Genomic DNA, 15,250 nt, shown 5'->3' on the forward strand with positions numbered 1-15,250 from the left:
TCATCCTCAGCACCCCTAGCAGGAGCGGCCCCCTCGCTGCAAGATGAGGTGAGGGAGGCAGAGGCTGGGCGGCTTCGGACCCTTGAGAGGGAGAACCAGGAGCTTCGGGGGCTGCTTCAGGTGCTTCAGGGGCAGCCAGGGGGCCAGGTAAGTCCCCTCCCCCAGGGTCCTGGCCGGCCCTTCCCCTAGTCCCTCCCTGGGCCTGACTGTCCCTCTCGTATGCCCTCAGCACCCCCTGCTGGAGGCACCGAGAGAGGACCCTGTTCTTCCAGTGCTGGAGGAGGCTCCCCAGACTCCTGTGGCCTCCCACCACAGCCCTCAGGGCTTGGTTCAGAAGGCAAGGGATGGAGGCCCCCAGGCCTTGGACTTGGCTCCCCCGGCATTAGACTCAGTGCTCGAGGCATCAGCTGAGTGTCCCCAGGCACCTGATTCAGACCCACAGGAGGCAGAGAGTCCCCTTCAGGCAGCTGCCATGGACCCCCAGGCCTCAGACTGGTCCCCCCAAGAGTCAGGCTCTCCTGTGGAGACACAGGAGTCCCCGGAGAAGGCTGGCCGTAGATCCTCTCTCCAGATCCCTGCCTCTGTGGCCCCACCTCAGGGTCCAGGGACCAAAATTCAGGCCCCGCAGTTGCTGGGAGGAGAGACAGAGGGAAGAGAGGCTCCCCAAGGCGAGTTGGTGCCTGAGGCCCGGGGGTTGAGACAGGAGGGCCCTGAGCACAAGCCAGGGCCTTCGGAGCCCAGCTCTGTGCAGCTGGAGGAGCAGGAGGGCCCAAACCAGTGCCTGGACCTGGCCACGCGACAAACAGAGGCCAGAGAGCATGACCAGAGGCTGGAAGGGACGGTCAGGGACCCAGCCTGGCAAAAACCACAGCAGAAGTCAGAAGGGGCTCTTGAGGTCCAGGCCTGGGAAGGCCCAATCCCAGGGGAGAGCCTGGCCAGTGGTGTCGCAGAGCAGGAGGCCCTCAGGGAGGAGGTGGCACAGTTGAGGAGAAAGGCTGAGGCCCTTGGAGATGAGCTGGAAGCCCAGGCCCGCAAGCTGGAGGCCCAAGACACGGAGGCTGCCCGCCTCTCCAAGGAGCTGGCCCAAGCGCGAAGGGCAGAGGCCGAGGCCCACCGGGAGGCAGAGGCCCAGGCCTGGGAGCAAGCCCGGCTGCGGGAGGCAGTGGAGGCTGCTGGCCGGGAGCTGGAGTCTGCGTCCCAGGAACGGGAGGCGCTGGTGGAGGCGCTGGCAGCAGCGGGCCGGGAGCGGAGGCAGTGGGAGCGTGAGGGGTCCAGGCTGCGGGCCCAGTCGGAGGCCGCGGAGGAACGGATGCAGGCGCTGGAGAGCGAGGGCCGCCAGCACTTGGAGGAGGCTGAGAGGGAGCGCCGGGAGAAGGAGGCCCTCCAGGCGGTAGGTCAGGTTGGGGCTCACCGCTGGGGTTGGGAAGCAGAGTTCCAGGCTGTTGGGAGTTACTGATTCCATCAGCAGCTGTTCAGTGGGTGCCCAGCACCGAGCGGAGGCTGGAGATAGAAAGGCCAAGTCCACCCCTGCCTTCCAAAGGTGTGCCTGGCCTGGGGCACAGAGCCATGTCCACTGTGTGATGGGGGCGCTGTGGGAGGGGGTGGGACTGCCTAGTACACATCCTGGCTCTCTGGCTGCAGCAGTCGACTCACCTCCACACCAGGCTTCATTCTGTAAAACAGGGGTACTATTCCTGGCCACCTGGGCCGGTCTTAGGAGGACCTTGGGAGACAGTAGCTGTAAAGGTCTGGTTCATGCTGGCAAGGGTATGTTGTAAGTGTTCAAGCACTGGTTATTCAGAGCCAAGTGCTACGAGAGCCCGTGGGAGGGTGAGCTGATGCCCAAGTGGAGGCAAGGAGGCTTTAGGAGGAGTGACCACAATGTCACTAGGTGGGGAGGACATTTTGTCCAGAGGGAATGGCATGTGCAAAGACAAAGTCATTAAAGACGCTCAGGGGCCGGGTGTGGTGGCTCACACCTGTAATCCCAGCACTTTGGGAGGCCGAGGTGGGTGGATTACTTGAGGTCAGGAGTTCTATACCAGCCTGGCCAACATGGTGAAACCCTGCCTCCACTAAAAATACAAAAATCAGCCAGGCGTGGTGGCAGGCACCTGTAATCTCAGTTACTTGGGAGGATGAGGCAGGAGAATTGCTTGAACCCGGGAGGCGGAGGTTGCAGTGAGCTGAGATTGTGCCACTATACTCCAGCCTGGGCGACAGAGCGAGACTCTGTCTCAAAACAAACAAACACCATCCAATGAAACAAACAAAAAAAAGAATGCTCAGGGCCCAGGAGGAAGGGATGATGAGGGCCAGCTTTGAATGTGTTGGTCCTCCCTCCCCAGGCAGGGAAAGCCAGGGCAGAACTATGTGGGGCTGCGCTTGAGGAGGGTCACCTTGGTGGACAGGGGAGCTTGGGGCTATCAGGACGCAGTGGCCATGGTGTAAGTGGCAGAGGAAGCTGACTAGGGCGGCATGGGAGTGGGGGTGAGAGGAGGACTGGACACTTTTTTCTTTTTGAGACAGAGTCTCCCTCTGTTGCCCAGTCTGGAGTGCAGTGGGGTGATCTTGGTTCATTGCAACCTCCGCCTCTCAGGTTCAAGAGATTCTCCCACCTCAGCCTCCTGAGTAGCTGGGAGTATAGGCACACACCACCACGCCTGGCTACTTTTTGTATTTTTTTTTTTTTTTTTGAGACGGAGTCTCACTCTTTCGCCCAGGCCGGACTGCAGTGGTGCTATCTTGGCTTACTGCAAGCTCCGCCTCCCAGGTTCACGCCATTCTCCTGCCTCAGCCTCCCGAGTAGCTGGGACTACAGGCACCCACCCCCGCACCCGGCTAATTTTTTGTGTTTTTAATAGAGACGGGGTTTCACCATGTTAGCCAGGATGGTCTCGATCTCCTGACCTCGTGATCCACCCGCCTCGGCCTCCCAAAGTGCTGGGATTACAAGCGTGAGCCACCGCGCCTGGCCAATTTTTGTATTTTTTAGTAGAGATGGGGTTTCATCATGTTGGCCTGGCTAGTTTCTCTCTTTTCCTTTTTTTTTTTTTTTTTTGAGACAGAGTCTCCCTCTGTCACCAGGCTGGAGGCGTGATCTCGGCTCACTGCAACCTCCACCTCCCAGGTTCAAGCGATTTTCCTGCCTCAGCCTCTCTCGTGTAGCTGGGACTACAGGTGCACGCCACCTTGCCCAGCTAATTTTTTGAATTTTTAGTAGAGACAGGGTTTCACCATGTTGGCCAGGATGGTCTTGATCTCTTGACCTTGTGATCTGCCCGCCTCGGCCTCCCAAAGTGCTGGGATTACAGGCGTGAGCCACCGCGCCTGGCCAACACACTTTTACTTATTCATTTAAACATGTTTACAGGCATCTTCTTGGTGCCAGGCCCTGTACCAGGCTCTGGGCACACAGCAGTGACCACGAAGCTAGCACTCCAGTGTTTGGGCGTGGCTTCAGCTTCCTTCCAAGCTAAGGAAGGGGTTAGGGCTTTTGCCATGGGGGATTGGGCAGCCACTGAAGGCTCCCCAATGGGCAAAGTGAGCAAAGTGGTCAGGTCTGCGTGTGAAAAGGCACGAGGAAGGGTGTTTGGGCCAATGGGCCCCAGTGCTAGGGGACCTGTGAGATTGCAACACAGGTAGGAACTGAGTCATCCTGCACAGGCAGTTTCCAGTCCCATTTCTGTACAGATAAGGACCCTGAAATTCAGGGAGGAAGAGTAATTTGCTCAGAGACCCATTATGAGGATGGGGGGTGGGGAGAACACTGCTGGGTAGACATGGGGTCAGGCGTTGTGCAAGACAGGCCCAGGGTAAGGGGGTTCTGGCGAATGTGAGAGGGAAGGTGAGAGACCATCTCTGGGGTCCACTCTGTGGGGTGTGGCTGAGATGCTGTCTAGCCGGGCAGCCTGCCTACTTTCCAGCTGTGTGGCTTGGGTCAAGTTACTTAACCTCTCTGAGTCTCAGTTTTCTCACCTGTAAAACTGGAATAAAAATTGTACCCGCCTTGGCCGGGCACAGTGGCTCACACCTGTAATCCCAGCTACTCGGGAGGCTGAGGTAGGAGAATTGCTTGAACCCAGGAGGCAGAGGTTGCAGTGAGCCAAGATCGCGCCACTGTAGTCCAGTCTGGGTGACAGAGCAAGACTCCGTCTCAAAAAAAAAAAAAAAAAAAAAAAAAAAAAAAAAAAAAAAAAAAATTGTACCTGCCTCACAGGATCCTGTAAGATAATGAGCGTAGGGAGCTTGGGGCAATACCTGGCACCTAGAATGGACCTGTTCCATGGGAGGGAATGGCAGCAGGTAGGCAGTGAAGGTGAGGGTAGGGCTGGCGGGCTGGAAGAGCCGGCTCCAAGGACTGAGAGGGTGGGGGAAGCTAGGGACAAAGGGGGAGTTTTGTGAGATTTCCTGGTTGGAGCAGGAGAAGGTGGCTGGCCAGGGGGAGGTCAGGGAACCATGGGCCTCTCAGGTTGTCCACTGGGTGGGGAAGCCTCCCAGGCTGGGGGGAGGGGGCCCTAGGAGGGCTGTGGCCAGGGCCCAGAGGAAGGCAGGGCAGGGGCTGGGCGGGAGGTTCTATTCACCATGCCTCCTACCCCAGTACTTGCGCTAGTGGCTGTCAGCCAGCCAGGCAGCAGTGCCTCATCGGACTTGTAGTTTTTCAGGGAGAGGTGGTGGCCAGGAGTGTCAGGAGGTGCAGTGCCCCTTGGGCAAGGCCTAGGTGCAGTTATTAAGCCAGGAAGGTAGTTTTCAGCAGCAAGGCTTGTAGGCTTGGTTTCCAAGGCAGGATTTGGCTGGCAGCTGGTCATGGGCAGCTGTCCCCGAAGCTTCATCCTGCCAGGCCCCCCACATGGCAGAATGGTTTGGTCTCCCTCCCTCTGGGGCACACAGGCCAGAATGGGCCTCCCGTCTCCTTCCAAAGTGGTGCAGCCCAACCGCCAAAGGCCACAGGTCACCTAGCTGGCAGCATCCTGGCGCCCCCTGCCCCCCAGCCCCCACTGTCAGCTCCTGAGTTCCTGTCCCGCCAGCCCTCCGTGGCCTTTTCCCTGTAGCCAAGGTCTCTCACCGGACCCACCTCTGCTGAGCCTCTCTAGCTGTCTAGCTGTCACATGGCTGGGGTGGCAGCCCACCGGGCGCATCCACCTTTCACTGCGCACATGAAGAACCGTGGGCTCAGAGAGGTGACGGCACTTGCCCAACATGTGTCACCTACTGACTCCCAGCCCAGGGGCCTTCCTCATGCCCTGCCAGGCTTACAACCCCCAGCTCTTTCATGCCCAATTTCGAGGGCCCCAGGCTTTGCTCCCATTTTATAGATGGGGAAGTAGAGCCCAAAGGCTTAATGATACGTGCCCAGGATGGCAGGTCAAGGACAGAAAGGCAGCTCTCTCAACTCTCAGGCCTCTGTCTCCGGCTTTCTCCTGCCCCCTTGCCCTGAGCCTGCTCTGCTTGCCCTCAGGAGCTGGAGAAAGCTGTGGTGCGGGGCAAGGAGTTGGGGGCCCGGCTGGAGCATTTGCAGCGTGAGCTGGAGCAGGCGGCTCTCGAGCGCCAGGAATTTCTGCGAGAACAGGAAAGCCAGCACCAGAGGTGGGGACAGGGCTGAGGGGAAGAATGAGGGAGGCAGGGGTGTGGTGGGGCGAGGGTGGGGTGGGGCTGGGTGCCAAGGATTCTCCTGGCAGGTACCAGGGCTTGGAGCAGCGGCTGGAAGCTGAGCTGCAGGCGGCGGCGACCAGCAAGGAGGAGGCGCTGATGGAGCTCAAGACTAGGGCCCTGCAGCTGGAAGAGGAGCTGTTCCAGGTGATGCCTGCCCGCCTGGGAGCTGGGGGCCATGCCACTCTGCCCTCCATCCCATGAGCAGATGCCAGGGTCATCTGTGCTCCTAGTCTTGCCTCTGGATTCTTGGCTAGCTACTTGCCTCACTCCCCATGTGGGGCCTGTTGGAGAGAGCACTGTGCTGGGAGTCAGGTGGCCGTGTTGACTTATCTGGGGTCTCATTTTCCCCATTCTGCACATGGACAGAACTTCTGCTGTGGATGACTGCTCTGCCTGTCTCACCCGAGGTCCCCCACTGCCTAGGGAGCTCAGTGCTTGGCATCAAGGAAGCCAGCGATGGTTTCTGATGCCCGGGCTGTGTGCGGGCTCCACACGGAGGGTGGGGTGGTGGTGGGGCCCAATCCCAGGCTGCCATCCTCAGGGAGCTCACAGGACAGTGAGGATAGAGGCAAGAAAACAGGTGACAATAACTAGGTGCCAGGGGCTGTGAGGAGGCCATGCAGGGGCTTGGGAGGGTGGTACCCAGCAAGATACCCAGCAGGTGCATGCGAGTCTATCAGGGAAGGTTTTGTGGAGAAGGTGGGGTTGAAACAGAGGCTTAGAGAAGGCCCCACACAGCAGCTCATGCCTGTAATCCCAGCACTTTGGGAGGCCAAGGCAGGTGGATCACCTGAGGTCAGGAGTTCGAGACCAGCATGACCAATATGGTGAAACCCCATCTCTACTAAAAATACAACAACAACAACAAAAATTAGCTGTTAGCTGGGCATGGTAGTGGGCGCCTGTAGTCCCAGCTACTCAGGAGGCCGAGGCAGGGGAATTGCTTGAACCTGGGAGGAGGAGGTTGCAGTGAGCCGAGATCACACCACTGCACTCCAGCCTGGGTGACAGAGCGAGACTCCGTCTCAAAAAAACCCCAAAAAACAAAAACAAAAAAACCCCTAAAAATTAGCCAGGCGTGGTGGCCCACATCTGTAATCCCAGCTACTTGGGAGGCTAAGGCAGGAGAATTGCTTGAACCCGGGAGGCAGAGGTTGCAGTGAGCCCAGATCACACCTCTGCACTCCTGGCTGGGTGGCAGAGCGAGACTCTGTCTCAAAACAAAAACAAAAACAAAAACAAAAAACCAAAGAGTCTTAGAGGAGTAGTGGGATGGAGAAGTGTTATGAGCAGAAGGCTCTGCCGCAGACAGAGAGAAGTTGAGAAGGGCAGGGTGGTGACGGTGGAGCTTCAGGAACCAGGAGCAGGGACTTGTGGGATCCAAGGGAAGGCATGGGATTGGGGCGGGGTGGACTAGGCTAAATGCTGCTGGCAGGGCAGGCTCATAAGCGCAGGTCCTTGAGGCATCCCCAAGGCACTGCGGCTGCCCCGCATGACCTCCCAGGGACTCTCCTTGCAGCTGCGCCAGGGCCCCGCGGGGCTGGGGCCCAAAAAGCGTGCGGAGCCTCGGCTGGTGGAGACCCAGAATGTGCGGCTTATCGAGGTGGAGCGCAGTGTGAGTGTGGGCCCACAGTGGGCCCTGGGGAGGTGCCCCGTGCAGTGTGAGTGTGGGTCCACGGTGGACCCTGGGCTGGGGGGTATCCCGTGCAGTGTGAGTGTGGACTCACAGTGGGCCCTGGGCGGAGGGGTGCCCCATGCAGTGTGAGTCCTGGAGAGGTGCCCCGTGCAGTGTGAGTGTGGGTCCACAGTGAACCCTGGGCTGGGGGGTATCCCGTGCAGTGTGAGTGTGGACTCATAGTGGGCCCTGGGCGGAGAGGTGCCCCATGCAGTGTGAGTCCTGGGGAGGTGCCCCGTGCAGTGTGAGTGTGGGCCCACAGTGGGCCCGGGGGTGGGGGTGCCCCATGCAGTGTGAGTGTGGGCCTGTGGTAGGCACTGGGGGGTGCCCCCGCCACCTGGCTATTGCTAACCCCCACTTCTGGGCAGAATGCGATGCTGGTGGCAGAGAAGGCAGCTTTGCAGGGGCAGCTGCAGCACCTGGAGGGGCAGCTGGGGAGCCTGCAGGGCCGTGCCCAGGAGCTGCTGCTGCAGAGCCAGCGGGCGCAGGAGCACAGCAGCCGCCTGCAGGTGGGTGGTGGCCCGGGTGCCCATCCCTGCCCATGTACTGCCCCCTCCTGCTCCTTTTGGATCGTCCTGTGGCCTTTTTCTATCCCAGCTCCCAGCCAGCTGCCCCACCTCTTCCCCAGTCTCATTTATCCTTGTCCTCTGACCCCAGCCACCATTTTGCACCATCCTCCCTGCCGCTACCTCCTCCTACCTGCCGCCAGCCCCCACATCTACACCCATGTTGCCCTGCCCTCTCACCGTCCCAGCCCTCCCCTCCACAGGGCGCCATTAGTCCCATTCTGCCCTGTGCCCCTTCCAGACAGCCTGGCCCAGCCAGCCTCTGCCGCCTCTCCCCTGCTCACCATCAGCCTCTGGCTGGGGCTTGTACTGCCTGCTGTGCCCCCAGCCCTTTGCCTCCTCCACAACTCTCTCCTTGTCTTGGGCCCTACAGTCTGCCCTTAGCCCCCCGCCTCTCACTCGATTTCCAGCCAGGGGTTCCTCCCCAGCAGCCCCTGCTTCCCTCCTCCATCCTAGGCCGAGAAGTCTGTGCTGGAGATTCAGGGCCAGGAGCTGCACCGGAAGCTGGAGGTGCTGGAGGAGGAGGTGCGGGCGGCACGGCAGTCCCAGGAGGAGACCCGCGGGCAGCAGCAGGCCCTGCTTCGGGACCACGAGGCCCTGGCACAGCTGCAGCGGCGGCAGGAGGCCGAGCTAGAGGGACTGCTGGTGCGGCACCGAGACCTCAAGGCCAACATGCGGGCACTGGAGCTGGCCCACCGGGAGCTGCAGGGCCGGTGAGCATCACCAAATGCCCAGCTCCTCCCCTGGCACCCCCTATCTGCCAGAGAAGACTCCCCTCAGCAGGTCTGACTCCCCACCAGGAAGCACCTCCACCTCCGCTCTGTGATGCCCCTGCCACTGCTGTGCCCTCTGGGGTAGCTGTGCTCCCCACACTTCTGGGTTGGGCTCCCCGTGGGGCTCACCTGTTGGGAGTGGTGGGCACCTGGCATGGCATTCTGCCCAATGGCTTCCCCTGGGGGACCTAGGCTTAGGAGGTGACAGACCCCCCCCCCCCCCCGCCCCGGGTCCAGATAGTCCAGCCGGCTGCTTGTGGTGGCCATAGGTTCACGCAGCCCTCTTAGCCCCTTGTCCATCCCAGGCACGAGCAGCTGCAGGCCCAGCGGGCCAGCGTGGAGGCACAGGAGGTGGCCCTGCTGGCAGAGCGTGAACGCCTGATGCAGGATGGGCATCGGCAGCGGGGCCTGGAGGAGGAGCTGCGGAGGCTTCAGAGCGAGCACGACAGGTGCCGCCCCTGCCACAGCCCCTAGCAGCTCTCAGTGGCCCCATCCTGAAAGTGGGTTGGGGGTGTGGGGTCCTGCCTGGCCTCCCCTCCCCGGCATAACTTCTCTAGCCAGCACTCGGACTGGGGACCCAGGTCCCTTGGAGAGCAGCTCTCCTTGCCTCCCAAGGGCTCAGATGCTGCTGGCAGAGGTGTCTCGGGAGCGGGGTGAGCTGCAGGGTGAACGCGGGGAGCTACGGGGCCGGCTGGCGCGGCTGGAGCTGGAGCGGGCACAGCTGGAGATGCAGAGCCAGCAGCTGCGCGAGTCCAACCAGCAGCTGGACCTGAGCGCCTGCCGGCTGACCACGCAGTGTGAGGTGTGGCTGGAGGGCCGGTGGGGGTATGGGCATGTGGGGGGGCAGAAAGCCTAGACCCAGGTGGTGCTGAGCTGGGTCCCACCCCCCCGAGCCATGCTGCCCCCCTGCCAGCTATTGACACAGCTGCGAAGTGCCCAGGAAGAGGAGAACCGGCAGCTGCTGGCTGAAGTTCAGGCCCTGAGCCGGGAGAACAGGGAGCTCCTGGAGCGCAGCCTGGAGAGTCGGGACCACCTGCACCGCGAACAGCGGGAGTACCTGTGAGTGGGCCGCCTGGGAACGGGGTGGGGCCTGCATCCCCTTTGGGCGTTCCTGGGGAGAGCCCTTAGTGAGGGCCTAGGGACAGGGTTGGAGCTGACCTTCCAGGTCAGTCCGATCTGCGGCACGGGACCAGTGCGTCCTCGCTGCAGCTTGTGCCTTGCTACTGCCTCGGCCTCCCTGGGCCTCACACCCACCTCTCCCTTCTCACTCCTGCCAGGGACCAGCTTAATGCCCTGCGCCGTGAGAAGCAGAAGCTCGTGGAGAAGATCATGGACCAATACCGCGTGTTGGAGCCTGTGCCCCTGCCCCGGACCAAGTGAGCAGCCCTGTCACCTCCCTCAGGCTGGACATCCTGCTAACCTCTGCCCCTGCCCTGGCCTCTGACCCCAGGCGCAGCTCAGGTCCAGGCCCCATGAAGGTCAACCTAGCCTTTGACATCCCCAGGACACCCTTTGCTCCCTCCCTCCTCCCTGTCCTGACCCCCTCTTGTGCCCTCTTGCCCCCAGGAAGGGCAGCTGGCTGGCAGACAAGGTGAAGAGGCTGATGCGGCCCCGGCGGGAGGGGGGCCCCCCTGGGGGGCTGCGCCTGGGGGCCGATGGGGCTGGCAGCACCGAGAGCCTGGGGGGCCCCCCGGAGACGGAGCTTCCTGAGGGCAGGGAGGCAGATGGGACAGGTGGGTCTGGGGGTCAGGTGGCCAGGATGGTCTCTGCCCCACATCCTCCGTCCCCCACCTTGGCACCTGCCTCACTGCCTGGCCTGCATGCGTGACCCCATTGGCCTTCCCTGAGGCCTGCCCAGCCTGCCCTGATGCCACCAGGGGCTCTTTTCCCTGGGTCCTGCAGGATCACCCTTGGCCCACACCTCCCTCCTGCCTGTGCTGTCCCCAACCCAGCCTGCCCCATCTGCAGCGGAGCCCAGGATCTGGGAGGTGCAGTGGACTCTAGGGAGAGGTCATTGATCCTAGACTGCAGATGAGGAGACTGAGGCCCCGGGAGGGGAAGCTTTTGCCCAAGGTCATGCAGTGAGTTAGTATGAAGGCCAGCACAGGGCCAGTGTCCTGCTGCCCCCATTATTTGCCTGGCTCCTCCCCCACCTCTGCACCTCCCCTCCCTGGCCCTGGGCAGCTTCACCCACTGGCCCCTCCACTCCATCCAGGGCCCTGCTCCTCTGACCCCCTCCCTGCATGAGCCTCCGCCTCCCCCCCCGACCCCTCCCCTGCATGAGCCTTAGCCCCCTCTTCTGACCCCCTCCCTGCATGAGCCTCAGTCCCCGCTCCCCTCCTCTGACCCCCTCCCTGCATGAGCCTCAGCCCCCCTCCCCTCCTCTGACCCCCTCCCTGCATGAGCCTCAGCCTCCCCTCCCCTCCTCTGACCCTCTCCCTGCATGAGCCTCAGCCTCCTCCCCTCCTCTGACCCCCTCCCTGCATGAGCCTCAGCCCCCACTTCCCTTCTCTGACCTCCTCCCTGCAGGAGCCTCAGCCCCCCCATCCCCTCATCTGACCCCCTCCCTGCATGAGCCTCAGCCCCCCCTTCCCTTCTCTGACCTCCTCCCTGCATGAGCCTCAGCCCCCCCGCTCCCCTTGTCTGACCCCCTCCCTGCATGAGCCTCAGCTCCCTCTCCCCTCCTCTGACCCTCTCCGTGCATGAGCCTCAGACCCCACTTCCCTTCTCTGACCTCCTCCCTGCAGGAGCCTCAGCACCCCCTCCCCTTGTCTGACCCCCTCCCTGCGTGAGCCTCAGCCCCCCCTCCATTCTCTGACCTCCTCCCTACAGGAGCCTCAGCTCCCCTCCCCTCCTCTTACCCCCTCCCTGCATGTACCTCTTGCAGGGTCCCCTTCCCCGGCACCCATGCGCCGGGCCCAGAGCTCCCTCTGCCTGCGGGATGAGACCTTGGCAGGCGGGCAGCGGCGGAAACTCAGCTCAAGGTTCCCGGTGGGGCGAAGCTCTGAGTCATTCAGCCCTGGGGACACCCCTAGGCAACGATTCCGACAGCGCCATCCAGGCCCCCTGGGGGCACCCGTCTCCCACAGCAAAGGTGAGGGACAAGGGTCACTGTACCAGCCAGCCCCCCAACTCTTTGTGGACCCACCAGCTCCTTGGGGGAGGAGGCTTCCTTCTTGTCCCCTGTGTCTCCTGCAAGCTCTGTCCACTTCCGCACTGGCCCCGGGCCCAGTGGTTGCCTTGTGCCTCCCAGGACCTGGTGTGGGATGGGAGAACTCCGCTGAGACCCTGCAGGAGCACGAAACAGATGCCAACCGAGAGGGTGAGTGGGGGACTGCGGAAGGAGTAGTATTCTTTGTCCTGCCTGGGGCCCCTGACAGAACTTCATTCATCCATTCTTTCATTCGACAATGATCCTTTACCAAGTGCCAGGTGACGTGCTGGCAGGGGACACAGCAGGGAACGTTCTGGTGTGAGGAGGCAGATAGTAAACAATTTGCCTAAAAATAATTATTATCTACAACAGCCCTGTCCACTAGAAATATGGTGTGAACCACATGATAATTTTAACTTTTCCAGTAGGCTCACCAGAAAAAGTGAAAAGAGACAGGTAAAATGGATTTTAATAACATTTAACTCAATATGCCTACGCTATTACCATTTCAGCATGTAGCCAGTGTAAAAATCATGAATGAGCTATTAGACGTGATTTTTTTTTTTTTTTTTGAGATGGAATTTCACTCTTTGGCTCACTGCAACCTCCGCCTCCCAGGTTCAAACGATTCTCCTGGCTCAGTCACCCAAGTAGCTGGGATTACAGGCATGGGCCACCACGCCAGGCTAATTTTGTATAATTATTATTATTATTTTTTAGTAGAGACGGGGTTTCACCATGTTGGTCAGGCTGGTCTCGAACTCCTGACCTCAGATGATCTGCCCGCTTCAGCCTCCCCAAGTGCTGGGATTATAGGCATGAGCCACCCAGCCAGACGTAATTTTTTTCATAGTAAGTCTTTGGCAGTTTCGGAGGCCAAGGCAGGCAGATCACTTGAGGCCAGAAGTTAGAGACCAGCCTAGCCAAAATGGTGAAATCCTGTCTCCACTAAAAATACAAAAATTAGCCAGGCATGGTGTCCCATGCCTGTAATCCCACCTACTCAGGGGGCTGAGGCAGGAGAATCACTTGAACCTGGGAGGCAGAGGGTGCAGTGAGCGAAGATCACGCCATTGCACTCCAGCCTTGGTGACAGAGTGAGACTGTCTCAAAAACAAAAAACAAAAAACAAAAAAACATAGTAGGTCTTTGAAGCACGTCACAGGCCAACCCCATCTCACCTACTTAGCTCCGCCCTGGGCAGCTCAGCCCTAGACCCGGCTGGACCATCAGGAGGCGCTAATGCTCTGGGAAGAAAGGAGAGCGGGGGAGGGGTCAGGAGCTCAGGAGCTCTGGGCAGGCTGGTTGGAGTTTTAGTAACTGGGGTGCTGGGGTGGGCCTCAGAGAGGATGTGAAATTGGAGCAAAGACTTGGAGGGGAGAGTTTGTCATGTGGACATACCTGAGAACAGCATTCTGGGCAGAGGGAACCGCTGAGGGAACAGCAGGCGTGGTGCAGCTGGAAGCGGGGGGTATTGGCAGGTCGGGGGTGGGCAGAAGGTGCTCGAGCCTGTGGGCCTCCTGGGACTCTGGGAGTCCTCCTGAGGGAAGCAGGTCTGAGCTGAGCCTTTCCCTCTAGGCCCCGAGGTACAGGAACCGGAGAAACGTCCCCTCACCCCATCCCTCAGCCAGTGACACCGTGGGAACAGCAGGCTTGGGACTGCAGCCTTCTTGGCACTGGAGTGTCAGCGGAGGCCCCAGGCAGCCCAAGAGCTCAGGGAGCCAGGGCCCCCAAGGGGAGTCCTTGGACAAGGAGGCCTGGGCCCTGAGATCCTCCATGGTCAGCGCCGGGGCTCGGAGATGGAGCTGGGACGAGTGTGTGGACAGGGGGGATGGCTGGCCCCCACGAGCAGCTCCAGGCCGGAGTTCTGTTTCTTCCAGGTGGCTCCCGCTGAGGCAGCGGTCTCTGGGGGATCCCCCAGCTGAAGGAGGCTGGCAGGAGTCAGCAAGAGAATCCCCTGCCCTGTCCAGGTGGGGAGCTGAGTCCCAGTGCTGGGGGACTGTGGCCTGGGCTGATCTTGAGCCTTAACAGGACATGAGGGGCATGAGAATAAAGCTGAACTGCAGCCTCCTGAGTCTTGCTCTGTCTGTTGGCTGCATTGGGTACCTCAGGACACCAGGACACATGCCGCCCCAGTCCTCCTGGTTGGCGGGGGTCTGTGGGCAGAGGGCCCCTGCCTGGACAGAGCAGCACAGGCCTTTCTCCAGGGGCTTGGCCAGTCCGGCCGGCCAAAGCCCGGATGTCCTGGTGAGGTGGAGAGGGGATGACATCCTGGGTAGCCAGCAGGGATTGGGGTCTAAGATCTGGGCTCAGGGGTGTGGGGCAGTGAAGCCCCTGTTGCCCCGCCCCCACCCTCTCCCAGGGCACCGTCTTCTCTCTGTTCACATCCTCCTCCTACTCATCTCCCCTCCCTCCTTGAGGTTGAGCCCCCTCCCCAGGGAGTTCTCAGCCTGGCGGGGCATCACTTAATGCCAGGGGTTGCCACGAGAGGTGGGAGGGACGCTGGCTCTCTGACCAGGGCCTCTAGCCTGATGCCTGAGAGGCGGGGCAATTAGGCTGGGGTGCAGGATGTGAGTCAGGGTACCTGGGGCCACCCAGGGGAGGGTGGAGCTGCCCAGGGCTGAGATAAGGCAGCCTGAACTTGGGGGGTGCAGAGCTGGGAGGGACGGTCCGTCCAGCCTCCCAGGTGTGACCTGCAGCAGCTTGAGTTCCTCCTCCTCTCAGCCAGGGCTTCACAGGACAGGGGCGTGGGGTGGACACCCTGGCCTCTCCAGCTGGCAGAGGAGCTGAGAGCCCCTCCCACCGGCCTCAGGGTGTGGGGCCTCATGGCTGTCCCACTGTGCTAGGTGGCCCCATTGGTGGTCAGGAAGGGAAAGGCAGGAAGAAGACGGAGCAGGGGCTCAGGAGGACCAGTCAGCAGGGGCCCTGGGCCTCATGGGGAGAGGGGGCAGCCCTGTGTGGCACTGACATCTCTTCTTGAGGCCTGCTCAGGGCTCTAAGCTGGGTACTGCACCAGGCTAGGAGACAACAGGAGCAGAACACGTGAGGTGCGCATGGCACCTGGTGGGCTCTGCATGGTGACTGGGGGCTGAAGTGCTTCTGCAGGCCCCCCCGAAAGAAAGCTGGTCAGAAAACTGGCCACTCCTCTCCCTGCCATGGGGTCCCAGGCCGGGCTCCAGCCCCCTCTTGGTGATGAGGCTCCTCCTTGCAAAGGCCAGTCCTCTGGGGAGAGGGGCCCTGCTGGCCACCCCCAGGACGATGGAGTGGGGTGGGCTCCACTGCCTGAGAGTTGGGTGACTTCCAGGATCCAGACCCCCTCTCAGCCTGCCCAGCACCAGGCACCTCGTCCCCCACCTTGGGGCACAGACTCGTAATGTCCTCCAGCCACTGGCTGCAGCCGGCATTCCCGGGCAGACTCCTGGCTTGGGGA

General features: G+C 61.2%; 1 protein-coding gene across 3 annotated transcripts in view; it reads left to right on the forward strand.

The window, feature by feature from the left end:
• Window positions 1-13,888, forward strand: part of CCDC88B (coiled-coil domain containing 88B) — a 17,450-nt gene extending 3,562 nt beyond the window's left edge. The window contains exons 13-27 of one of the 3 annotated variants that reach the window (XM_031016351.3): window positions 11-147; window positions 230-1,390; window positions 5,459-5,586; window positions 5,679-5,796; window positions 7,172-7,267; window positions 7,696-7,836; window positions 8,350-8,606; window positions 8,972-9,115; window positions 9,282-9,468; window positions 9,580-9,725; window positions 9,944-10,042; window positions 10,233-10,399; window positions 11,554-11,760; window positions 11,920-11,988; window positions 13,399-13,888. In XM_031016351.3, coding sequence (XP_030872211.1) covers window positions 11-147; window positions 230-1,390; window positions 5,459-5,586; window positions 5,679-5,796; window positions 7,172-7,267; window positions 7,696-7,836; window positions 8,350-8,606; window positions 8,972-9,115; window positions 9,282-9,468; window positions 9,580-9,725; window positions 9,944-10,042; window positions 10,233-10,399; window positions 11,554-11,760; window positions 11,920-11,988; window positions 13,399-13,454 — 3,113 coding nt within the window. In that variant the 3' untranslated portion in view covers window positions 13,455-13,888. Of the gene's footprint in view, window positions 1-10; window positions 148-229; window positions 1,391-5,458; window positions 5,587-5,678; window positions 5,797-7,171; window positions 7,268-7,695; window positions 7,837-8,349; window positions 8,607-8,971; window positions 9,116-9,281; window positions 9,469-9,579; window positions 9,726-9,943; window positions 10,043-10,232; window positions 10,400-11,553; window positions 11,761-11,919; window positions 11,989-13,398 lie in introns of those variants that run through there. The other 2 variants (XM_055354391.2, XM_055354392.2) reach the window with 2 other exon arrangements.
• The last annotated feature ends 1,362 nt before the right edge of the window (window positions 13,889-15,250 follow it).

The sequence above is a fragment of the Gorilla gorilla genome, chromosome 9 (genome assembly GCF_029281585.2).
Source record: "Gorilla gorilla gorilla isolate KB3781 chromosome 9, NHGRI_mGorGor1-v2.1_pri, whole genome shotgun sequence".
NCBI lineage: Eukaryota > Metazoa > Chordata > Mammalia > Primates > Hominidae > Gorilla > Gorilla gorilla.